Genomic DNA, 25084 nt, shown 5'->3' with positions numbered 1-25084 from the left:
TCTTTGTACCTTACAAAGTCCTGACTTCTCAAATAAAACCATCACTGCTGTTAAAGTATTTACATAAAAGTAAAACAAATAGCATGGAGTGCTGCATACATTCTCCCTTGTTCCAGCTCTGGTTTACCCTGTGGACTGTGACTCCTGTTTGCTTAAGGCAAGGCCGGGCCAGGCTGAAAATGCTGTATCTGGCGATGAATGAACGGAGAAGCTAGAGTCATGCGTATGCGTATGCTTCTGCTGCTGCTTACGAAGCAAAGCAGTGTGCAGCGGTGCCTGTGACTTCAGACTTGACGTTTCGCCTACCCAGGAGGTGGCATGAAGCCTGCCTCTCTCTTCGCTTCTGCGTGCTTTGCTTTTTTTTAAGAATATGAGTAACTTCAGAAATAGGAAGGCTGCATGTAGGCCACATGTGCAAGCTAGGCAGCTGAACCACAGTGGCCAAGGACCTCAGCTGTAGGTGAATGGTGAAAGGTACAGGGGGTGCACATTTTGATTTCATTGCAAATGCATACACGTTACATATTGATGCGCATTATTGTCATGAAATGGAATGACGCACTTCACTTGTAAGAGAAGTAGCAATATGGTTATGGATATTTTATATCTATTTTATAGCAATTTAACAAAGTTTGATAGCAAAACGCAACAGTGGTTCAACAAGATTGGATGGCAAGGTATAGTCAGTTATTTACTGTGTAGAGGACAGGGTCAGACAAGGTTGTCAGGAAGACCCTCCTGTTGAGTCATGAGGTTTGGGAAGGACCGCCCTGCTTTCAAAACTCCTTCTCAGAAGGGAGTTTTGATGCAGCTGGATCGAGACTTAGTCTCAGGCTTGGTCAGTGGTTTATGTCTAAAGGATTATATATGCACAATCAATCCTTTGTATCACTTAGCTAAGATTTCAAAGTTTAGCATGCCATTAATCACTCACCGAGAATCTGTTGTGGCAAGGGATCTCTCAGCTTCGAGTAGTAACTTTGAGAGATGGCCCCACTCGGGGGGAGATCCTGGCACGCAGCCCACTGCTGTGCAGGAGAGCTCAGCGGGCCCTCGGCTGGCCACTGTTTATGGAGTACAATAATTTATAGTCATATTTGCATTCTGACTACAGAAGTTAGTTTCTTTCAAACTTGGCTTGAATCAGACCTGGACCAGCACTGTGGTTACGTGGGCCCATTGTTCAAACCAGCCCTTGGCTATTGCGTTGTTATCAGTCTCCCCTAAATCCACTTGGAGTCGATGCAGCCATCACCGCGACCAGACCCATACATTACATCCCAGACCCATACATTACAGCTGCCACTGATAGTTATCACTTGAGCAGGACTACAGGGAATGAAGGTCAGGATGGTGGTGGGGGAGAGAGCACACCATGACAATTATTTGTAGATATCTACATAAATTTACATTGATATAGGCATTATATATTTGCATTATATATTAATATGTATATATTTTAGCTTACATACACACATTAATATATATGTAGTGAAGATTTAATGTATTATATGCACATAACAAAACCACACACACACACAGGTGTGTATATATTTATTTCTTCCCAAATGAGCAGTATGCAGCAGCAGGAGCCTGCTGGACTTTTCTACAAGCATCACCTTCATGACTGTAGAGCCAAGAGCAAGCTGCCAGCCAGGTAGCGTGAAAGAGAGCTGCTCTGCTACCTGATCCACGGGGTAGCATCCTATGCAGGAATGACCTGCGTAGGTGAACAAGGGCTGTGTGCCCTTCTTCCCTGTCCCCTCAGACTGAACTTGCTGAGCTGTTGCTTGGCTGCCCTGGTAGCTGAAGTTCAGATATAAATGTACAATGTGTGGTTCCCCGAAATGGTGTAACAAAGAAGGCGGCGTGATTAATTTTTTTTAGCAGTTTAAAGGAAATGATGCAGTTCTGTTTCTTCATTCTGCTCCAGGGCTTCCCTGGTTGTTTGTGTCTGTTACTTTTTTACTAAGTTTATAAACTAATCTTATTGTCGGATTAAGAGGCAGAAATTATCTCAGCTGACCTGCACAGCGAAGGCTGTGGGCTTGCAGTGATGAACCTACAATTTAAGATGTTATTCAGTCTTTTTTTGGGTCTAAGTCAATAACGGACAATCCATCAGTTCCCCATAAGTAGTTTCAATGGCTAATTACTTGCACAGTTGCAGAAATTGTTCTTTAATTCTGTCTTACATTTTTCTGAATCCGAGTTCCAGCTGTTGGATGATATTATACCCCTCTCTGCCAGCCCTGAGAGCCATGTATTATTAAATTTCTGCTCCCTGTGGAAAGATTTAAAGGCGGCGATAGAGTCAGTCCCTTTGAGTTTTTTTTATTTTTTCTTTCAGTTTGATTTTGAGAAGTTACATAGATTAAATTCCTCCAGGCTTTCACTGGAGTGTATTTCTAAATGGTTCTGGGTACGCTTGTGTATGTTGTTTTGCTAAAGCGAGATGATTCCTGCAGTCGGTGGTGGTGGGAGCACGGAGCGGGCCGCACAGCGGCTCTCCCTCCCCGGCGTGACGAGGCAGAGACGATCTGACCCATGTAATTATGGTTAAATGTGTCGGGAGCTGGAGCTGCGTTGCCGGCGGAGCAGCGGCTCAGCTGGGCTCCGACTCAGCTGCTCTCCAGCTTGCGGCTGCTTTTGTGCTGCAGGCTCGGGGGAAGATGCTGCCGATGATTGCAAAACCCTTTTATTGCTCCTGCATATGGAGCCGTGTGAACGCGGGTGTTGGCAGTGGCTTCGCCCCTTATTTTTGCTGACCTTGGATAACACGGCGTTGGGGAACTTGAGGACCTTTTTCCAATTGAATGGTGGGGAAAGCCCGTGACAGGGCAGTGTAGGCAGGGCAGCGGCTGCAGGCATGGCATGGCGGGGCTGGTGGGGGCTCTGGTGTGGAGAGACCCCCTCGTGATGCATTTCTGTTGGCAGTGCTGCTGTTGCAGAGGGGGAATGAAGCTAATATGGTTCATCTCGAGTTTTACAGCTCCATGAATTGAGCGTGGTGTGAAATGTTGCCGCTTTGCTTCAGGAGCTGCTGAGGGAGGTCTGTGCTCCTGCCTCCCGGCACCCATCCCCTTGCCCATGGCACTGTGGCCCGGGAAGGTGGGAGCATCTCCTGCAGCAGGGCTGGAGCCTCCGCCTGGCACCAGGAAGACATCTTGGTGGCCTTATCCCTCAGGAAATAAGGTGCCGCATTGCACGCCATCCTTTGGCTTGTCCAGCAGGCTGTCTGGGGAGTGGGACGTGACTTCAGGCTGTTCACAGCAATGCTTCGAGAGGGTGGCCTAGGCCAGAGGTCTGTGGGTGTGGGGACCATCTCCTGCCCTCCTGCAGCAGGGACAGCCACCAGCCTGTCCCAGGGCACAGGCTGCACTGGCCAGCCCTCGCTCACCCACCACCATCGGCCACTTGGTCGGCACATGCTGATTTTACAGATTGATCCTGTCAGAGGGTTTCACCCTGTCGCTGCTGAATGCTGCCCTGTGCTCCTCGGAGCGAGCTGTCGTGACAGTGGCTGGAAGTGGGATTAATTTCTGTAGGATTCTCCCCCCTCCCCGGCATTTTTAGCATGGATAAAAGGGCCAGTGGGATCAGGAACCAACAGGTGTTTTCATGCTGCTTCAGCTCCTCAGGGACTGCGGGATCTGATGGAGGAAGGATTCTGTTTGTGGCTTCAGGATGGGCCTGATGCTCTGCAGGAGCTTGGCCCCAGGCTGACGGGGGCTCGGGAGAGCGGCACATCTCTGAGGACACCTTGTCGTTGGGCATCTTGTGCATGCCTGGCTAAAAAATATATAAAAATTCAGAGCGATGGTTTTGTTGCCTCTTGTGAGATTTTCTGTGTAACTCATCTAGGCTTTGAGAAAGGAGCGGTGTGGTGTGCCTGGCCAGAGGGCTCTTTGTCCTCTGCCTCGCGTTTGCTGCCCGTTATATTGGGAATCTGTACACTCGCCAGTGAAGGAGCGAGCGGTGTCCCAGGACTGCTTCCATAGTGCTGGAGGTGCTTGTGGCCGTTCCCTAACTGAGCGTGATTGCCTTGAGGATTTAGCAAGTAGTTTCTGTGAAAACAACTGCGTGATGGTCCCACCAGGCCCTTGTCGGTGGGAGCATAAATGGGGAGGGCATCTTCGGGCAAGCTTTGTTACAGTCGAGCAGCCTGCAGCCCTCTCGTGTCTGGTGTCGCTTCTGGTTAGGGCTGAAGTTGTCTTGGCAGCAAAATGGTAAGCCGGAGTTTGTGTAAACCTCTGTTGACAAAATAACTGGATGTACTAGTCCTTTTAAAACGCTTGCCTGGAGATCTTTTTGTTTTTGGTTGCTGTGGGTGTTGGGTTACAAAGTTTGCTTTCTTGGCCCGGAGCTGCCAGTGCTCTAAAGCTCCCTGGGCATAGCTCAGCCTTCTTCAAAGTATAGTAGCTTGTCCCTCGTGTGAAATGCACATCCCGCTGCCAAAATGCCGGCTGCTTTCACTGTACTCATTGTGTTGCCCCCTTTTTTTTTTTTTCTTTTTTTTTTTTTTTTCCTTTTTTTTTCTTCTTCTTTTTTTTTTTTTTGGCCAAGTAATTTGTCATACAGTCTTTTTTTTTTGGGGGGGAAAAATGTTTTTGATCACAATTCAGCAGCTGAATGCCAATATGTCGCGAGAGGAGCAAAGAAAAAGCTAACATTGGTCACCCTAAACTATGGGAGGTTTTGTTTTATTTTGTTTTGTTTTTTGAAGTTGATGGTGTTGGTCACTGCTTTGACGATCGTAAACTCTCCTGCCTCCTGGTGGGGATCGGGGATGGGGCTTTTGGGGTTCCCAGTGCGGCGTGGCAGTGTGCTGTGGTACACCTACCTAAATAAGGTCTACCTAGAAATGTTAATCTTGCTTGGCAGTGATGTAGCCCTGGAGGAATTCAAGGGCAAGAATGCTCAAATAGTGATTTTTTAAAGACCCTGAGACAATTATAGGGCTTATGAAAATATGATGACTTACCTGATCTCACTTGTGTCTTTATATCAATTTGCTGACTTAATTTATTTGAATGCTAAAGGCTTTAGGGAAATGCTTTTCCAGGGAATTAATCTTTTAACTAAAGCAAGTACTAAATATGACATACATTAATATTCTTTTTGACAATATAGCATTTGTCTCCTAAAAATAAAGTAGAAAACATATGCCCCGTGGGCCAAATTCCACTTGGCTTTATGCTCAGATAAATTCAGAATAACTTCATTGTTATCAATGTACAACTTCACTGTAACACTGCAATAAATGTAAATTACTAAACCAGAGGGAAAAAAAATCCTGAGCCAAGAAGCACAAACTAAGGCCAAAATGGCAACATGAGAAGTTGGTTCACAAAATTTGCCTCTTAAATTTCTGCAACATTCCATTTAGTTGTTTTTGTTTTTTTTTTTTTTTCCTCCCTCTTAATTATCTGGGAGAGCACTTCCTGGCTGTGATAAATTTCTCCATAAGGGATTCATTATGAGGATTATAATAAATAAATTTCACCTCTTGTCTAACACCTGGCACGTGGCTACTGCTGTCTGCAGGATAAAGGGTTAGGGGGACTGATGCTCTGATTTGTTGACAATAGTTATGTTTCTGATCTCTGTTAGAGCTGATCAAGTTTAGGTTGCATTTTGTTACACAGTATTTTTTTTTCAGCTTCTCATTTTTTTGATTAAAAATAATCTGTGTAGCCCTAGACTTCTGCGTTTTGTTTGTTTTAGTTTTGTTTCAGAAGCATGCAACTAATGTCTCCTTTCCATTTCCGTCTTCTTTAGGATGACAGCGATGGGATTCCCTGGTCAGAGGAGAGGGTGGTGCGGAAGGTCCTTTATTTATCTCTGAAGGAGTTCAAGAACGCACAGAAGCGGCAGCACGGTGATGGCATTAGCGGGAGCCTCAAGGCAGTGAACGGTGAGCTGCCTCTGCGGTACCGCTGGAAGGACTCAGTCCTTTTCAATGCGGTTCTTCTGCTGTAGCAAGGAAGGAGAGCAGTGCACCATCTGGCATGCACTGTGCCCTTTTGATCTGCACGGAAGAAATTGTTTCTGAAGTGCTTAAAATGCCTGCCTTGACCGATCCATATGTTTCAGCTCCTGGTGAACCAGTTGAGATGGGGATCAGGGTGGAGGGTAGGTGTCAGGTGGGAGGACAGGGACAGGCTGCTGTTCGGTAGAAAAGGAGGCTCCTCTGGTCAGTCTGCTCCCTGGTGTGCTGAGTACGTCAACAGAGAAGGTATCCATTGAAAGGTGGTGGGCTGCAGTTACCTTGGGGAAGGACAGTCGGGCAGAATTCACCTACTCTGTCATCTAGATGCAACAGACTGGCTAACCAGCATCTGTATCTCTGGAGTGTTCCTAGTCCATGCTGTCTTATTGTCCAGAGGTGAAGTAGCATAGGATCTACATCAAAAGATGTAATGGGCTGAGAGGACACAAATGCTGGGACGTTGGCCTCCCCTAGTTTAGCAGTTCACAGAGCAGTTTATTCAAAGGTTTTGAAAGGGAGATGCAGACAAGCCTAGATGACAGGGGCTTGAAAGGAGTTTAATTTTATTTATTTAATCCTTTGGCCAATTATTATCTGTTGTTCCCCCTTCCCTTACAGCTTGCTTAAAAAGGCCATGGTGTCCTGAGAGGTGAATATAAAGTGTGTCTCTTTCAGATTCACTCTCTGACACAGGACTCTTTCTTGAAAAGGCTTTGTCATGCTGGCTTGAGCCTTGAAAGTGATGACTAGCAGGATTCAGATTTCTGGGCAGGCTTATGGTTTTCTCTTCACTCACAAGAGCTTATTTGTTTCTTTATGGAGGTTTATGGCAGTTCTTTTTAGGCATGTGCATAGCTATACATGTGCTAATGCATTAAAGCAGCAGCTGGGTGACTGCTTGGTAGGTTATTCATATTTATATGTAGCTTGTGTTTCTGACATGGTGAGTCAAATTTCACTGCATTTTCACTGAGTGTTATTGCCAACAAGGCAAAAACCTAGGGGAACGGCTGAATAACTACAGGCAATGTCATAAAGTTACTGTATTGCATAAGCAGTTGCAAACTCCTTCATGTGATTAAAGAAGACCTCAGACTTCTGAGTTCAGTAATAATATCAAATACTGATCTGATGGGAAGGGGCGTCTAGCTTTAGCAGCAAGCCATTAAAAAGCTTGGAGGTGTACACAAAACAGCACTGGCTTTTTTCCCTCCAACACCTCTGCATCATTGATCTTCTGTCAAACACAATTTCTCTTGGAAAGTTTCTTATTCCATTGTGGGGGTTTTGTTTAGTCAAAGGAAAAAAGTCTAAAGGCGTGAAGCACAGTAATTGTGTGTTAGGAGGCTTTGATGGTGTGCCAGGTTACAGGATGACTGAGGTTTTTATGGTGTCTGGTTTCTCCAAAGGCAGCTTAGATAGAAAGTGAGTTGGCTGGGAATGTTGTGTCGATGCAGGTACCAGACACAGAGTATGCCACTGGCTTCCTCTGGCAGTGGCAAGGCTGTGTTTTTGGAGCTTGCCTCTCGCATTGAGAACTGTAGCATCCAGTGCTTTTTCTCCTTCATGGAAGTAGGTGATAAGTTCTTTGGATGTTGCTTTTTTGCTTGTTTGTTTTTGGTGGCTTTTTTTCTTTAAGCTGGAATGATATTCTGTGTTACCCTTTCTGTTTGCTAAATGGTTCTTTAAATGTCTTGTCTCAGTGCTGCTCTGTTTCAACAACAACGCTGTCCAAAAGCTTTTTTATCCACTGATACTTGGAAGAATGTTTCATTATACAGAGAAAAAAGATTTGCAAAAGGGAGGAGGATTGATATTGTGTGGTGACATTAAGAAAATCTATTTAAACATACAATTTGTTCTTTACATCTTTTAAGAAAACATAGCGGTTTATTTTCAAATCCACAGGTCTCTGTGGACTGAGGAAAAAGCAGGTCATCCAAAGAAATTACTGAACTACTTTGAATTTAGGGAAAAGTAGTATTTTAAGGGTGAGCCTTAGATTTATGATTTCATACTGTTGGAGTGAAAAATATTTCCTTGCATTTGGCCATTGTTCCCACATGCAGGCCGCAACTAGTGTTTCTTGTGTGTTACTCCAAAAGGTAGCATGCAGTTAGATACAGGTTTATGTGAGCAACCTCTTTATTAATACTCAGCACCCATAGCTCTGGGGGAGGGGGCAAGGGGAATCTAGCTGAAATACCTTGAAGTTAAATGTATTTAGTGCCTCTGTAAAGCTGGCCTCCCCTGGCCTGAATTCCAGTCAGGGTGCTGCGCTTTGCAAACATAAAGGAAAGTGTAGGGTATGTGCTGCCCAACCCTGTGGATATCTCTAGTGAACACTGAAGGATGTTTTCTTCAGCTTTTGGAAATGAGTCACCTTCCAGTACCTGGCAAATTTAACCATTTCCAGGAGTGGAAAAGAGAGGTCTGAGTGAGTTTAAGCTTTCCAAGCTCCCTGCTCAATGTGGAAGCTTGGATTAATATCACGTACTTCTGAGAGCTCAGGGGACCACAAACAACTAGGTAGCAGGATTTGATCTTACTGCTACCATCTGTAGTGCAAAGAGTTTCTTTGTTCTGGTTTTATAACTGTCATCCCTTAAATTTATTTATTTATAGACTTGCAACCTGTAATTTGTTTCAGTAGGAAGTACTAACTTTTGGCAGTAGAGGAAGGTAAAATACACACCAGCCCCTTGCCACTGGTGTCTTTAAAAAGTTTTTATGGATTTGAAGTGGCTGAAGTTGCATAAACATGCTACAAAAGTTGCTTTGCCAGCATTTGCCATGCTGCAACTAAACTTGTTTGAAAAAGATAGTCAATGGCTTTTCAGCTGGTAAGTATAGTAGCATTGTTAATGATTTGTTAGCTGGAATGATGGTGCCTCTTTGACTGATAGTGCGAAAAGCATTTTAAACATGAGAGATGAACCTATAACAGAGTCTTTTCTGTACTGGAGTTTCTGCAGGCTCTAAGGTGTGCTGGTGATGGCACAACTTCCATGCGTCTCTGAATAATAAAAGAAAAATAAAAATTAAAATAAATAGATAAAAATCCAGATTACTTTTGGAGATTGTATGTATTATAATACCTTGGCTGCCTCCACCTCACTATTAAAGATACTTGTTACGCTGAAAACAATCCTGCCATTTTCATTTTGTGGCTGAAACCCTGTTCATTAGGTGGTTCTGATTGAAGTAGTGGGGTTTTGTCTGGGAGTGGGGGTGTGTTTTGCAGGTCTTCTTACCCCTACCTGTTTTTAATCTCCTTTTCAACTGGTGTTTCTGTTTACGTGTTTGTGCTGCCAGTTATTTTTCATCCTAACTGTTTCTCTGCTTTCTTTCATTCCTGCCTGCCCTGGGCTGCCCCCACCCCCCAGCCCCGCTACAGCTAGAAGGATTTCAGAGAAAGGCGAGCGAGGTGTATTACGACTGCTGTGTCGGTGGATGTATAGCACGCGTGTTTATGTTGACTCTTGATATTTGCAGAGTACAGAATGACGCCCTACAACAGTATGCCTTTGTTTGCTACGTGTTCCTCTCCAGAACGTGGGAATAGAAAAATCTAAAGGAGGTGTTTCTGCAGGTTGTCAAGGAACCCTCTGCAGCCCTGAATGGGGTACTGGAATTCTGATTATGGAAACAAGGTCGTGTGCTGAAAACCCAGAGGGACCTCTTTAGTGATTTTGATTACTGCTGCCTGTCAGTCGCGTTAGGATTTTAAGAATAGGGATTGGTGTTTGGAGTAGTGATACCAATTTTCAGAGATCCTCGTCTAAAAGGAAAACTAATTCCCTTGGGAAATCGTTTGCTTCTTGTGTAGCTTTGAATGTGAGAGAAGGCTGTAAAAAAGGCCGTGAAAGATGTAATTGTTGCTTGTGTTCTGTTTATGAGAATAAATCCAGTGCCCTCAAAAGAAGAGCCTCAAAAAAAAAAAAAAAAGCAAATTTCTATGACATAAGATTTTAAATTCTGTTTTTCAAAATTTGTGATAAAAACTAAATTTCTGATACAGAAGTGCTAGCGTTTCATAAATGGAAAAAGTGCCACAGTTTGCTTAAGGTCAGTAGTTAACCTACAGAGATGACAACCAAGATATTAGAATTATTCAAGCAGATAGTGCATTTTCCTCAGCTAAACTTTGTCCTAGAAAGGTGTCATGGCAATTTCCAAACATGCCAGCTTGGTTAAGCTTGTGGCAAACATGATCTAGTTGGGAAATCAATGTGAGAGGGAATGCTTTGGTTCAAGGCAGAAGTTGGAAGCTTTGCTCATTTAGTAAACAGAGATGAGTAGAAATAGGTAATTTTGCTGTTCTGAGAGATTTCACTTTACATTTAGGGTTGTTAAAGTCACTTACTCCTTTTATGTGCGCTCTTTAAACAGAGAAGAAACAACGTCAGCACTTTGATGGTCCTTCCCCGGATGGCTGTGATGCCCCTTCCTGCCTTGTGCTGGTCTGCTCCTGCCCTCAGCCCTTCCCTCACAAAAGCTAACTTGACTTCTGCTGGAAGTTTGCTTTGTCCAGAAATGAAATGCCTCTCGCCAGAGGGGCAGGAGCCTCTGAGGCAGCCCATGGCAAGACAGCAGTACCGGACCCAGTGGCAGCAGCCTGCTCTGACACCTGGGTCTGCACATCCCTTGGCTGCTGCGCTGGCTCTCTGGAAATAGCTATTTGTGTTATTGCTGCATGGATTTTTCAAGTATTTCCTCCTCGCTGCGTGAAGGGGTTCTGTCATTGTTCCCTAGCACGCCACGTCGAAGTGGAGGTGCCCAGTGGTAGGGTGGCATGAGGCTGTGTTCGACTTCAACTTGTTGAAAGCTCTTTTTCCCTGGGCGTGTAGATGGTACCCCAGGCATGGCATAAAAATTGGAACAGGTGTGGTAGAAATGCCTAAACACAACTAAGCTGGGTGCTGCCGCTCAGTGCTGTGCAGTACTTGCCAAAAGCTAACTATGTGGGGGTGGCAGCAGCTGCCAGCAGAGCAACCTCGTCTTCTCTGGGCTGAGGCCACGTCTCTTCCCACTGCACAGAAGATAATACAACAGCAGCCCTCTGAGAGGTGCTGTTGTCTCAGCTGCAGCCCTACATGCCCAGAGCAGCATGCACCTCCTTCCTCCCTGGAGCTCACATCTAGGCTGGACCACCACCTAGCTTTTAATTTTGAACAAGAAGGTAGTCCTCTTCATTCTCTGTGATTGTTCAAATACTCTGGTAACTTCATCTCTCTTATTTCTGAAGGCTGCAATTAAGTACTGGAAGAAGGTTTTATGCTAACATTTGTCTAGGGAGCTTTTCACTCCATCAGTGATGTGAAATTGCATTTGTTGACAGTGGGTAATGTCTGTCTGTCTCCTAAGCTGTAGTAGAAGATTGTAAGTGTGCCAAGGACCCTTGTCTGTAAGTGGATTTTTAACATGCATTTACAGAAACAGAAATACCTCTTTCAACTTCGCAACATTTCCCCTTTACTTTCAGAGTAAACAGCCTTTTTGGCTAGTTTAAGCTGTGATTAAATATAGATGTTTTCAACTAAAAGGTTCAGAAAATAAGCGTTTGAGCAGATTTGTCATGGCACTCAACATCACTTTCACTTTGGTGGTTGCTGTCAAGTTAATTTAAAGATTAACAAATAAATAACAGGATGTTGGGGTTGGGCTCCATTGAAAATTTCCAAATCTCTTTTCCTTTCTTTGTTTTTTAGAACAGAATTCATTTTTGAGCCTGCCAGGGACTTGCTTGTTCATCAGCTGACACAGGTTCTTTTTGCCTGTTCCATCCATCATCACCACTTACAAAAATTTTGCAGGCCAAATTGCACCTTCAGTGATTTTTACCCAGTTTGATCATGTCTGAATCGTGCTCCTGTCTTGATACAATTTCAGTGTTTGGCAAGACTGCCAGAAAGCCTTCTCTTGCAGGACACCCATCATCCTTTTTGTCTCAAACATAAAGAGGTGGATTTTTTTTTAACCAGAGAAACAGAGGAACTGTGTAATTAATTTTCTTAAACCTTCACTTCATGACCATCTAAAAAGAGTTGTTATTGCCCTGAGTGCGCTTCTAGTTGAAGTAATTCTAAAAATAATCTTGCCTCCCTGCATATTACTAATTGTAGGTAATGGAAAATGAAAACAGCAATGAAGGATGTTGCAGAGGTGCATGCATAATCTGTGATGGAGTTATTGTAGATCTGAAATAAATAAGCTGAGGAAAGGTAAGAAAGAGTTCAGCGACAGCTGATGGGTCTGGTCCCCCCTTCTTTTATCTCCTGTCTGGCTCTGCCATTTGTCTGCCCGTGCAGTACAGCTGGTTCAGCATACTAACGCGGCAGGAAGCTAGCCCCCAAAAATGATTTTTTAAAAAATAGTAATTTTCTAGTTTAATGAGTGAGACAGGTTCATCAGAGGTCGGATGAGCGAGTGGTCGGAGGAAGAGTCTGGATTCATCCCTTTAGATAGTAGCAAGCTGCTCAGTTGGTGCAGTCATCTTGTCTAACCACAGCCTTAGGATTGGCAGTCGTCTTGTCTAACCACAGCCTCAGATGCTAGAAGAGACAACAGTTGCCAGAAATAGGAGCAAAAAAAGATGCAGCTTAAAAATTCGTTGAACGTGCTTCACAACTGTAGGTGTTAATTTTATGTATTTCTTAAAAAAACAACCCCACCCCCCACCCCCAAAACCCCTAAAACAAACAAACAAAAAAACCCCAACACCCAAACCCACAAAAAAACTCCACCGCTGATGTAGTGGTGAAATTCATTGCATAGATGGTCTGTGGAACAAACCTTTGCCTTAACCCCAACAGGGGACAACAATTTTGTTTTTCTTGACTCGGGGTCATTCCGCATAGTTGCTGCCTTGGATTTATTGTTTCTATCAGCAGTCTGGAAGCACCCTTGAATGTAGACAAGCAAACTGCTTCATTCTGTCTTTGGCAGCCATAAAATTGCCAGCCAGCCTAAATTTGCACCCTGGCATATTTTTGGCTGGCATGTAGAGTCAAAAGGATGTTGGTGGCTTCACCTCTTAGAATTGCCAGCTCTGTCAAAAATTGTAACTTTTCTAGTAACAGTTCTGGTCTGCTTTTTTAAGAAACGGGAGTAAGGCGTAATTATGCAAAGCTACGGTTTTTTGGCTGCAATATTAAGCGAGATGCATGGCTTTGGATTCTAACTCAACCACAGATAAACAAGTTTAAATTTGTTAATAATTTTTTTTGTGATGAGTAGATTTTTATTGGGATGTTAAGAGCCAGACAGATCTGCTCAGACCATTGTCATTCACACTGCCAGGTTGGGGTGGATGAAGTTCATGCTGGTGACCTGATGAAGTGAGAACTGGTGGTTGGTGCTGCCCATTTTCTCAGGCTGTTGAGTTGTGTTGAGGAGATAAAGAGATAACTTGTGGTTTACATAGAAATCAAATCAAAATTATACAGCTGTTAAAGGTAGTGTAAATGTTCGAGTTCCATACCATTGTTTGCCTGGTGGATTGTGCTATTGAAAGGGCTGGAAAACTTGCAGAAAGTATGGACACGAAGTGGAGAAGGTGGCAGCAGTCCAGCAGTGTGCTCAGAAAAAGTGAGCACGATGTCTCTGTTTCAGAGCAATGGTTCTCAGAAAGCATGGGAATGGGGACAAAGGTGCTTTACCTCTTTCTGTCTGATGCCCAATACTTGTGATTCTTGTTACTTTAGTGTTTATTAAAATGTTCTAGTGACGATCAAAGGTCTGCAGGTCGGAATACGTAGCTGCTTTGTAAAGAGAGTTTAACTGTCAGTTTTTCTGTTGCTTCCCCATTGCCCATGATTGGCAGAAGGAAACTGTGCATTAAATAACTAGCGGTTTTAATTTAAGGACAGACCCTAAGGCATATAACCAGGAAAGCAGCAGGGAAAGAAAAAAGTCAGTCATTGAAAAAGCATATTCTTTATTAAGAAATATTTCTTTATTAAAAAAATAGGAATGCAGCAGGAAATAAAATCGGTATCACAAGTAGAATCAGAGAGACGTTGCAGTCATACACACAGGCTGTGTAGTACGGTTTGCTGTAGTCAGTTCTAGGGAACTGTGTTTTCTGAAAACTGCCTGTGCTTAGCTTTGAGTAAGGCTTTTGCTATCATTTTTACACTGTAGCTTTGAGGTATTAGTGCAAGACTGCATTTTGTGGAGCACTTTCAGAGTATTAGGGAGAATACATTTTCAGTCTTCAAGGGCCTGTCTTGCATCTGACAACCTCCACAGCAGTTTTTCCTTGACATGGGGGGCATTTTAGAAATGGTTTGCTGTTTGGAAGTGTGGAAAGGGTTTGAGAACTATTTGGTTCAGCAGGATGTTCTTCAGGCCATTAGGCTGTGCTTAATCAGAGCAGATGTCGTGTGTGCTGTAAACCTTATCGTGTCAACCCTGGCAGTAAAGTGGTTTTAAAAGAAAAAGTAGAGATTAGTGACAGATGGCTGTAACTGCTGATGGGCACAGTAGCCACTTCTGCAACTTGCCTGACACAGCTGCCAGTGCACCTTAATCTTCATCTCAAACACCCTCTGTTACCTGTGTTCCCAAGCCTTGTGGCTTGTAACATGTGCAGGTTGCCAATTGGAAGGGATCTGGGGATCCTTGTAGTGACATGGAGTAAACTGAAAATGTCAGTAGATTGGTATCGCATTATTTTTAGATGCCATCAACCCATGTCTGAACATAGAGTTTCTGCTGTGAAAAGCAAGAACATGAGTCGCCTTTTTGAGCAACGAATGTCTTCAGGAATTAGTCACATTCATTTCACGGCTCATAACAGCCTGGGAGATTGGTCCGTGCCCTGAGCTCATGCCTCCACGTTTTGATTTGGTTTCAGTGGGATCTTTTTAATTTAAAATCTCCAAGAAACCATTCTGAAATAACTGCTGCCTTTTGATGACTGATGATGATCCGTTCATCACATAGCAGATACTTCCCAGAGCTTGTGGATGAATGTTTTCCAAAAAATAAATATAGCTTAACACGTATACTGTGAAGTCCTAGTAGACTGCTCTACATTGTAATACATGTGCATACATTTTAATTTTTTTTTTGTCTGACTAGCGCAGATTTATTACATGCAGTTAATGTGATGTTGTATCCAGAATTAGTTGAATGCATGTTTTCAATAACCTGCCTTTGATGTCCTTTATTTCCCAATTTAAATGAATTTAATACTGTGAAGGGGCTGTCCAGTGAAAAGTGTAGATAGAGAAACCGTAGGTGCTTAGGGCGACAGGGGATGACAGTGACAAGCTTGACTTGCAAGTGTTTTCTGGTAAATCTGAAGGAGTTTTCCCGCTCCAAGAACTAAAGGCAGCTGAATTTCTACCCTTATCCATCCTGTTTTCTCCCCTCACAGTCCTGTTAGCGAGCACTGCAATTGCAGTCGGGACTGTCTGATGTTTCAGATCTGTCCACTAAGAGGCTAACTCATTCCAGATAAGCCTTGAACAGACAACATTCATTTTTTACTTTGCTCAGAATTTCCTGTCCTTTGTTCTGCATCTGTTTGTGAAAGACTGTGTTATCTTTGAAAGCCTTCATCTTGTTTTCTTTATTCAAGCTATACACTAAAATGGAAAAAGGGAAGAGCTGGAAGGATCCCAGCTGGAGCAATATGTCAAAGATCCCACAGAAAGGCAGAGCTGGCAAACTCCCGAAACCTCTTCAGCTGACCTCTGGTGCAATTTGGGAGCCCAGGAGATAGTCCATATTTCCTGCAAAAATTTGGCCTCAGCCAGCCATTCTGAGTAATGCCCAAAGGTCTCACCAGCATTTAATTGGATTTTTTTCCTCCTTCGCTCATCCCTCACTTAGCTTCATTAGTGGTTGACCTTAAAAATATTTCAGTTCGGCCTCTTCCTAGTCTTTGTGTGTGTGTGTAGATGTGTTAAGAGGTGAATCTCACCGTGACATGGTCTGTTTCAGCCAGGCTGCATCAAAAGCAGGTTATTCCTAAAACACCTCCCTCAGACAGTTGTTGCCTCCTCTGGTGCTGTGAAAGGTGAAAGCATTTCATGGCCAACTGTTTTTAAAGATGCTGTGTTTACTGTGGCTGCAAAGCACCCCAGTGTTTTTGTCATGCCTGCTGCATATGTGGAGAGATTGAAAGAATCTCAGAAGTGATGAAAATGGCACAGAGGGGGTACCGTTTTTTCCTTCACAGCATGGGAATTTTCTTTCTGCTTCAGGGTGGAAATGCTGTCACAGTGTTAGCAAGAGGCTGCTAGAGCAATGGTAGAAGCATGTCCTCTCATACAGGGCACTGAGAAAAGGCATCTGGGCTGTACTGACCTGTACAGATACAGGTGTGTTGGATGGAGAGGGCTGAAGAGGGATTTCATTTCCTTCTGTTTTCTCCTGACCCCTGCTCCCTTGCTGTGATGTTGGGATCTTGTTTCAGAGCCTCAGGCGCTTTATCAGTCTCTGGCTCCCTATACTAGAAGGGTTGCGTGGAGCCTTAAAACTGTGGAGTCATACAGGGGTGTGCTGGGGTGGGGAGAGGCATGCTCCTGTTACACAGTCTGCATGCAGGGCTCCGTTTCCCTGCCTTGTTGTTGGTTCCTGTGGTGCATCTGTCCAGGAATACACCATTTCTCTTCCAAGGAGAAGAGTCCCAACTCATCCTTTAACGTGACAATCTACTTGACAGGACAGTAAGCAAATAACTTTGTTCAAGGACAACGTATCTGCTGATTTCTACAGTAGTTGTTCTGCCTTTTTATATCTCTGGGCGGTCAGCAGTGATTACCTCCAGTTGGAAGCCATGAATAAGGGATAGAAGCAGAATGTGGCTTGAATTCCAAATCTTCTTGAAACATAGTTGTTGCTGCTCTTCTCCCCCCTCCTGAAAATCAATTGAAGGTGGCCTTTTGTGCAGCAATGAAGTCTGTGGTTAGGGACTACTTGTCAAGTTTTATTTAGATGGAAACCTGTCCCAGAAGCTTTACCTCATCTCATTGTCCTGCAGGGATGAACTTCAAATGCCAGTTTACGTTTGCCTGGAACTGACCTTCTGTAATTGAGAGGAACAAGGCTGTCTTATCTAAGTAGATAAACGTAGCCCATTTGCAATTGTAGATTTAAATGCACTCTTTCATAGATTACCTTTGCATGTGTCCTTGAATATTTAAAGTCTCATTAACAAGAGACCAGAATTGAAGAGTAAAAGTTCTTTGTGAAAGAGAGGTTTTTGAGCTGCAAGCTGATGTTGATCTCTCCTAGGGTGGAGGAAGAGTGTTTGGTACAAAGTCCCCTTTATGCCAGCATGGAAGGTGCTCCAATAAAACTGGCATGCAAAGTTTTGAAGGCTAATTAACATCCAAAGCACAACACAGGCTTATATACACATGCTCTGCTCATAAAGTAGAATAAATGAGCTGTTGGTTAAGGCATTGCTTAGTGCAGAAAACCACCTTTCTTTCTGTTACGGATCTAGGTGTCTGCCATTAACAGCCTGGAAAGGAGACCTCTTTTAGAATAGTTGACTGATTGGAAAAACGAGTTTAAGATACTGTCTGTGAACTTGAATATGAGGTTTATGGGGAAGATGGTTTTGCAGTCCTTCAATTTCCCTGGCGTAGTTGGATGTTGAGATGGTGCTGCATTACCACGTGGCTGGATCAAAATTAGAACTGCTAAGTAAATAGCTAGTTAAAACTTCTCAAATCATCTTGGACTCCGTGGGGATAGTCTCTTGAAAACTGAATTTGCAGGGAGACTTAGAAAGGAATAGACTCTGCTGAGAAGGACAGACTGCTCCTCAGTTTGTGCTTTCCTACTTCCAGGAGAAATTCTGCTGGTATGGACAAAGGAACTCAGAAACTTTACCAAGGTTTTAGGAAAATAGCTTTCAGCTTTTGTGCAGTGGCTGCTTTCCCTCCTGACCTAGGTTGACCAGGTTCTTCAGGCAACAGGAACCAGAGAGCAGACTGAAGGAGGCAGTGCTTTCCATGCCAGATGTGTTCCCTTTTACTTAGGTTGAAAGCGATGGAAAAGTACTGTTCTGGTGTCCACTTGTCAAGAGAAGACTTCAGTTCCCTAAAGTGCTAAGCATGTCAGGAAGGACCTCAGTAAACTTTTGGTTTGTTTGCTTGTTTTCTCTAAAAATGAATGCTATTCTGTAGCTTAGAGGAAGAAGTTAAGGAAAGACGAGCACTCCTCAGCCCCAAGGTTTGGGAGTGCGTGATATAGTGCCAAGTTCAGCAGATTTTGGGGAATTCTTCCAGCATGCAGAGGGGGAGGTGTCCTCTGTAGGGGACAGATTTTGTCCTGATGTGGCCTGTTAGGAGCAGAATAATATTTTGGAAGGCAACACCTACTTTCATAGGGAATGTCCTGCCTCTAACCCAGGTGGGGACATACCAAATGATAATATGACTTGAGGGATTAATTTGCTAACATGTAAGAAACTTCTGATTATGTAAAAAACATGCCCCTTTTCCCCCCAGAAGCTTATAGCTCGACTGAACATAGGTACCATTTTCAGGAAAAAACGGGGTATGGTCCTTCTGATTAAGACCTTAACAGAGCTCATGTAATGACAGAATTTCATTGCAGGAGCTCACACGTCCATCGGAGAACTTAAAGAAATATGCCGGCTTAGTATTTAGTTGGAAACCACAGTGAAAAACAAAGGGAAAGCTGCTGGAACCTCGCGGATTGCAGAGCTTCCCACGATGTACATTTCCGCCCTCAAAATTCACTCAAGTACAATGTATGTTTAAGACTACGCAAGCTACAGTTTTACCTTATGTACTAACCAGTGATGTGCAGCAGGTGTTGTTGAACGCCTTTTGTGCCATCTCTAGAAAAAGAGCATCTCAAACCTGCATGGGTCCCTGCAACACTGACGCGTGGCTTCCTTCCGAAGGGCAGAGACTGTCCTCGGTCCAAATCTGGCTGCATCTGCTGCCGGTGCCTGTCACGAGGGATGCTCCTATTTGTACTGCTTGCTCTCTGTGAAATGTAGGTCAGGATTTTTAACTTAGGATTGCGAGTAGGACAAATAATTCTCAGATGCTTCCATGTTAATACTGGACAATTAGGAATACTCCCTGTTTGCCCATGCTTTTTCGTCTCTTGTTGTCATACTTTCCCCTTCCTTTTAAAGGGAAGAATATGTGTTTTCCTCTTTCTCCATGTCCTCCGTGTCGTCTCCAGCTACTTGTGGTTTTTTATTCTGTCTTTGTCCTCTTATTTTCTGTGCTCCCTTTGAAGCAGGAGGGTCTGTTCCTGCACTGTGCCGTGCTGTGAGGACAACTGCAGGCTGCTTGCTGCAGGCTCGGTGTTACAGCCGTAAAGATCATAAATTTGTGCCCCCGCACCACCCCCACCCCACCCCCCCAACTCGTAGGCCATCCAGCCTAATGTGAGAACAGATTGGCCTTAGAATTTGGAGAAAAGATCTATAATAAGCACGGGGGACATGCTGGTAAAAAGCATCAGCATGGTATACCAGCTCAGTTGGAGTACTGACTCTACATTAATTCTCTAACTTATAATTAGCTATATTAAATTCCAATTTTCTGAAAGGAACCATTATCAAATAACACTCTGTTTGAAATCTCAAAGAAACATAAGGAATGAAAGCTTAGTCCTCTTATGCTTTCATCTTTCAGAAGCAATCCCTATCTCAACATCTTGACCTACATTTTCTTTTTACCCTCTCCAAGAAACATTGTGTGGATTTAATGTCTCAGAAGGGAGGTAAGGATTTTTTTTTTATGCATGTGTATGTGTTGACATATAAAGTTTGGGGAAAACAATGAGGCCTTCGTGTCCCCAATGACTTTTTCTTTTTTTTTCTTTTTAAACTTGAAAGTGTTTTCTGTAATATCTCTGAGGCAGATTTTAAGTTCAGAAAGAAATTAAATGTAGAAAGTCCACCCTATACTTTTGTAAGTGGTCCACTTTTATCTACCTGGCATTTGCCAAAGCCTTTCCTGATTTTACAGACCAGTAGAGGAAAAAATTGGACTCCCCTTCCTTCTCATATCCTGCTCACCACTTGGGATCCAGCCATACATTTTCTTTTTACCATTAAACAGGATGAAGCAGGCTTTTTTTTGGGGTGGTGGTGTTTAAAATGATGGGTATTTGTTCACATTCATTCTCGTCTTTACTCTGTATTCTTGAGTGTTATTAATAAACACTTTTACGTGGGAGTTAAACCTTGACCTGGGTGGCCCAAGCATGCAAAGAAGCAAAGGCTGTCAGCGCGTCAGGCAGCTGGTGCAGGTTACGGGCTAATTGGGGTCCCGGCTTTGACGCTGACAACGATGATTCCCGCTCTGCGTACTGCCTGTCATCCAAAACACAGCGTGGCATACCTGCAGTGCTGCTTGCCCATTAGACTGGTCCATCCATCCCTCTCAGGAGGGTATCTCCAACACCCATGGAGTGGTTGACACCGTCCTTTCTGCCTCATCCCGCTGTGCGGGGCTGTGGTTATACAGCAGGACATCTCCCACTGCGGGACAAATGTTGCTGTAGGTTCGCCCCATGTGGCGACAGGCAGAGTTCTTCTCCCAGTTGTTCAGGTTGGTTTTGTTCAGTGTTTTTTTGGGGGGCTGAGGGGTGTGTGTGTGTGTGTTAGCACTTTGAATATACAAGTATTAAATGCATGCTAAGCATCAATATTATTCAATAGTCTTTGTCACTTGGGTTAGGCTTGGTGGAGATGCCTTGGAACAGTGTAGGGAGGGAATGTTCTAACTTCAGGATGTTCAGTTGTCTGAACTGTTTTAGCTTAATATGTCTAGCTTTTTACAGAGTACTGTGAACATAACAGAGAGATTCCAGTTGTCATTTTAGTAGTGTTGTGTCGTTCCCCGCCCCATATTGTCATGTCATCTTGAAACAGAGTTATGCAGTGTTTTTTTGAATATCAATAATGTACTTTTGGCCCTAAATCAGGGTTTTTTTATTGTAGTAATACAACGGTGAACTTCAGCATACATACACACAGCCTCTTGGGTATATTTTGAAAGCCCACTTGCTGTTTTTATCCTGCATTTCTATGCTATTCCATTGCACACACCTCCCACCCCCTCACCCACATTTCTCCGATGTTGTACTTAAGAAATATGCTAAGGGGTATCAGCCTTCAGTTACATGCATGGATGGAAGGAAAATTCTTTGCAACAAATTCTTGTGTGTGTGTGGGGAGACACACACCACACGACACAACGACCCAGTATTCTTCAAAAACTGCAAGATAGTACTTTATCTCCTTTGCTTATTCAGAAAGATAAAATCATTACGTACACATCACTGTATAGTCTTGATTGGATAAGTGTGTGTTTATGGTTGTTCCAGGGTTTCTATTAAGTCACGAAGCAGCTAATGTTGTTTCACTTCCCCTTCTGATGCCCCAAAACGTAAGCAAAAAAAGCTGTTTAATCGCAGCACAATATTTCTTGGTAGTGGAATTTCTTTAACTCCTCCGGGGGGTGGTGCTTTGGGAAGCCTTCTTTACATTTCAGAAGCCCTTTCTCCACCATCAAGTTTTCAAGTGGCTGGCCCCCTACCCCAGCTCTCATCTCTTCCCCCCGTGGTTCGCCTGTAGAGCTCACAAAAGGGAGGTGAATGTAAGGTTAAGCTGCTGGTATCAAGAGCTAGAAATACAGATGGGAATTGCTTGGCGTATGAGGAGCGTTTCCTTAAAGGCCGTTACAACGCTGATGCTTCATATGCCGATGCTTTGGGTAACTGCGTTAATGCTGGCAACAATCAGTTGTCCCCCCAATTAAACCGAGAACGGTCTCTGCACACACTCTGGTAGGTGGCTGATGTTTGTTATCTAACGCCTTTTAAGTTTGTGTTGCTCATGCTTTGGCCTGTGTGTCATTCCGGCAGCAAGATCCTTGGAGCTCTGCTGAGTGTTGGCTCCTCCTGCTTCCTCTCCTCAGCTGTTGTCCTGCCACTGCAGTGCTGGAGCTGGTCTGGGCAGGGTTTTCTTCTAAGCATCTCCCAGCTACGGATTGATTTCCCAGCCTGTGTGTTTCTCATTGCATGTGCAATGGGGAGGCATCTGCAACCCCTGCCACCGCTGCTGGCATCATGTAGGAGAAGGGCTGGGATCCTGACCTGAGGTAAAGGCTTAGGGCTTGAGTAGGGGTGAAGTGTTGTCGCTCCCGTGCATGCCTGTGGCAGAACAATTTGTTCATTCATGTTGGGCTTTCATATTGCAGTTGTGATTTCAGTTTCCAGCAGTTGGTCTAAACCTTTCACTGTCACTGTCATGAGCCTTCTCTCCTCTGACGACAGCTCTGCAAACAGACTGGGGGGGGGATGAGGAAAAAAAAAGAACAGTAAAGTAAAAAAAAAAAAAAAAAAAAAATCACCCCTGGGAGAAGAGGTGAATACAGTCTGCAAGTACAGATTTCATGGAAAGATAGGTGGGATTTTTTGGTTTGGTTTATTTAAGCAGCCTGGTTTTGCAAATATGTTTGAAATATGTTTGCTTACTGTATGGAAATTTTTTTTGTATGGCCACATGGCTGTTTCGTATGTTAAAATCATGCCAAGTAATTTTAAAAAATATATTTTTATGATTAATTTAGCAAGGTAGATGTAAAACCAGTGGCAAGGAGAAAGGTGCCCCAAAAGTTCAGAGGCTGATTTTTAGGGCTTTCCAGGTGTTCAAGTTTTTGGTATTGTTTTACGGTGCCTTGAAGCTGCTTTCTGTGGAGGAGAGGAAATAAATGGTACACTGGGTCGATGGTGTCTAGGGGAAGGGTTCACTCCCAGGAAAAGCAGCTGCTGGTTTTGTCCTAGAGAGAATTGCCTTTCCCAGCTAGCAGTGAGACGTTGAGCATCGTGGATGAAATTTCGGTTTACAGACAAAAGCCTGGGAAAGTGTTTTGGTTTTTTTGTTGGTTTTTGTTTTGTTTTTGTTTTTGTTTTTTTTAAAGTGTTTGAGAATTGCACAGGCAGCTTTCTTCCCTCCCCTCCTCCTGGGTTGTCACAGGGCTTTATGCTGGTGTGGTTGTCAAGCCTACATTAAGGCTCTCAACTGATATGCAAGGGGTCAGGTTGGCAGGGAATTGGAAATCTGGCTGCAGGCAGTGCCTGCGCATCCCTGGTGTGGGGAGGGAGGCAGGCTGCCTGCGGTCCAGCATCCCTGGTGTGGGGAGGGAGGTAGGCTGCCTGCGGTCCAGCTGGGCTGCCTGACCTCCTGGTGCAGGGGAGGGCTAGCTGGCCTCTTGCTGAAGATGCTAGGGAGTTACGTTAGAAGTGACTGTGGCCTCTTCTTTTTTTTTTTTTTTTTTAAGTCAGTGGCTATTTTAATTGCTTTAAACTCAGAGATCATAATTCAAGTGCTTAGTAGAAGGAGGTGGCACACCAGAAAAAAAAAACCCACCACCCTTGTCAGTGAAAGAAGTTGACAGTTTGACTCCTGGAGCTGGCTGATGGATGATCTCAGAGCTGGGGAGGGCACGTTCTCTAAAAAGTTACTGAAAATACGGAGTGAAAGTAATTGAAATGGTTTAATTCAACTATCCGTTGTATAGAACTTGAGTTCTTTTAGAACACCCCTACCATTTAGCTCAGTTATTTTTCCCACGACAGGAGGAGGACTTTTCTCCTCCTCTTCTTTGACTGAAAGCTCAAGCATCTCCAGTGGAGAGAGGGCTGAATCTGTACCCACATCTGTTGGCTGCATGGGATGGTCACTGCTGCTGGTCACCAGGCTGTGTGTTCTTGCAGCAAACAAGATCTTTGTAGCTCGTGTCACATCAGGGGAAAAAATATTTCTTCTGTTTGGAGGGCTGCCTGTGCTCCTGGCAAAAGTAATGAAAAGCTAATCCTCAATGACATGCATTAAAATATCAAATGGGACTATGCAATTAGAAGTATGTCACTTAGTGTTTGCCTTTCACGGCTTTTGTCACACAGGGGCAGAATCAGAGGCAGTTAAGCAGAGGATAACCTCCCCGAAAGGGCTTTCTGGCACATCTCTTGTCCTTTCCCTGTCCTTTTTCCTGCAGCACACCTGCTGTGCTAGAACCCTCCTCCTTTTCCAGAGTTTGGTGTTTTGCTCACTTTGGACGTGTATGTAGAAGTCCCACATTTATTCCTCTGATCATTTAATTTAATTTGGTTTACTTGAGAAAGAAGTAACTTGGGCTGCCTTTTATTGCTGCTTCCCATTTGCAGATGGAGGAGGACTGGCCCGGTCCTTCACAGGAGCACAGCAGTTCCTGACGTGCCATGTGGCTGCCGACTCTCCTGCTCTCCTCGCTCCTCGGAAGGGCCGGGCTTCTGCTGAAGGGTGCAGCAGAGGGTAACCTGGTCCCTGCCTGCTGCAGCCACCAGCTGCCTTTGCAGGGGGAAGATGCTGGCTTGTCCGTGACACTGGTTTCAGGGGCTTTTTGTCACCTCCGTGTGCCGAGATGATGAGCCCGGCCTGTTGGTGTGATCCCTCACCGCAGATCAGCAAGAACTGTGCTTCGTTAGAGGAAAAGCGTGTGGCAAATGTTCATCAAGATGCTGCTTTGCTGCTGCATCCGGTTTCATGCAGATACGCAGTTTTCAAATTACACAGTCTGGAAGGGTTTCCTAGAAACATTAACAAATATAGCCAAGCTTTGCTAAGCCTCTAGGGTTTAGCTGCACATCTCTCCCTTTTCAGGCTCCCAAGTATTCATTGTTAGCAGTGAGGCATTGCATGCTTTTTTATTTCCCTTGTTGTTTTATTTGCACATTCGTATGTTATATTTTCTTCCAATTAGCAGGCTCTTCCTTGCTTCACTGTGTTTGCCTTCACCTTCTTTCTTCCCGCTTTGTTTATACTCTGTGGAGGCACAATTGCTAATTTTTACTTTCTAGTGTAGAATAGCTGTTGTCTGGAGACGTGCTCTTGGCACAGCTTTCCTTCTCATGTTACTTAAAATAGCAGAATGTCTTTTTAAAAAATTTTTTCACCATTTTTACTAATCTGTCTGGTCCCTGGGTGCTGAGGTATGGATATTTTCAAAGTGTGGATTTATTGTTCCTTTGTCCATCCATTCCTAGTGGAAGCATAACTCTGAAACGGGGTAAGGTGTGTCGCTGAGTCTA

The 25084-nt window shown here is 44.0% G+C and overlaps 1 protein-coding gene across 1 annotated transcript in view; it reads left to right on the top strand.

Moving 5' to 3' along the window:
• Nucleotides 1-24312, top strand: part of LOC130145753 (protein Jumonji-like) — a 116377-nt gene extending 92065 nt beyond the window's left edge. The window contains exons 2-3 of the mRNA XM_056331041.1: nt 5782-5917; nt 24182-24312. Of these exons, the coding sequence (XP_056187016.1) occupies nt 5782-5917; nt 24182-24312 (267 nt within the window). The remainder of the gene's footprint in view (nt 1-5781; nt 5918-24181) is intronic.
• Nucleotides 24313-25084: the final 772 nt, after the last annotated feature.

Source organism: Falco biarmicus, chromosome 3 (genome assembly GCF_023638135.1).
Source record: "Falco biarmicus isolate bFalBia1 chromosome 3, bFalBia1.pri, whole genome shotgun sequence".
In the NCBI taxonomy this organism is placed as follows: domain Eukaryota; kingdom Metazoa; phylum Chordata; class Aves; order Falconiformes; family Falconidae; genus Falco; species Falco biarmicus.
The sequence above is the reverse complement of the archived record's forward strand: the minus strand, read 5'-3'. Positions and strand labels throughout refer to the sequence as shown.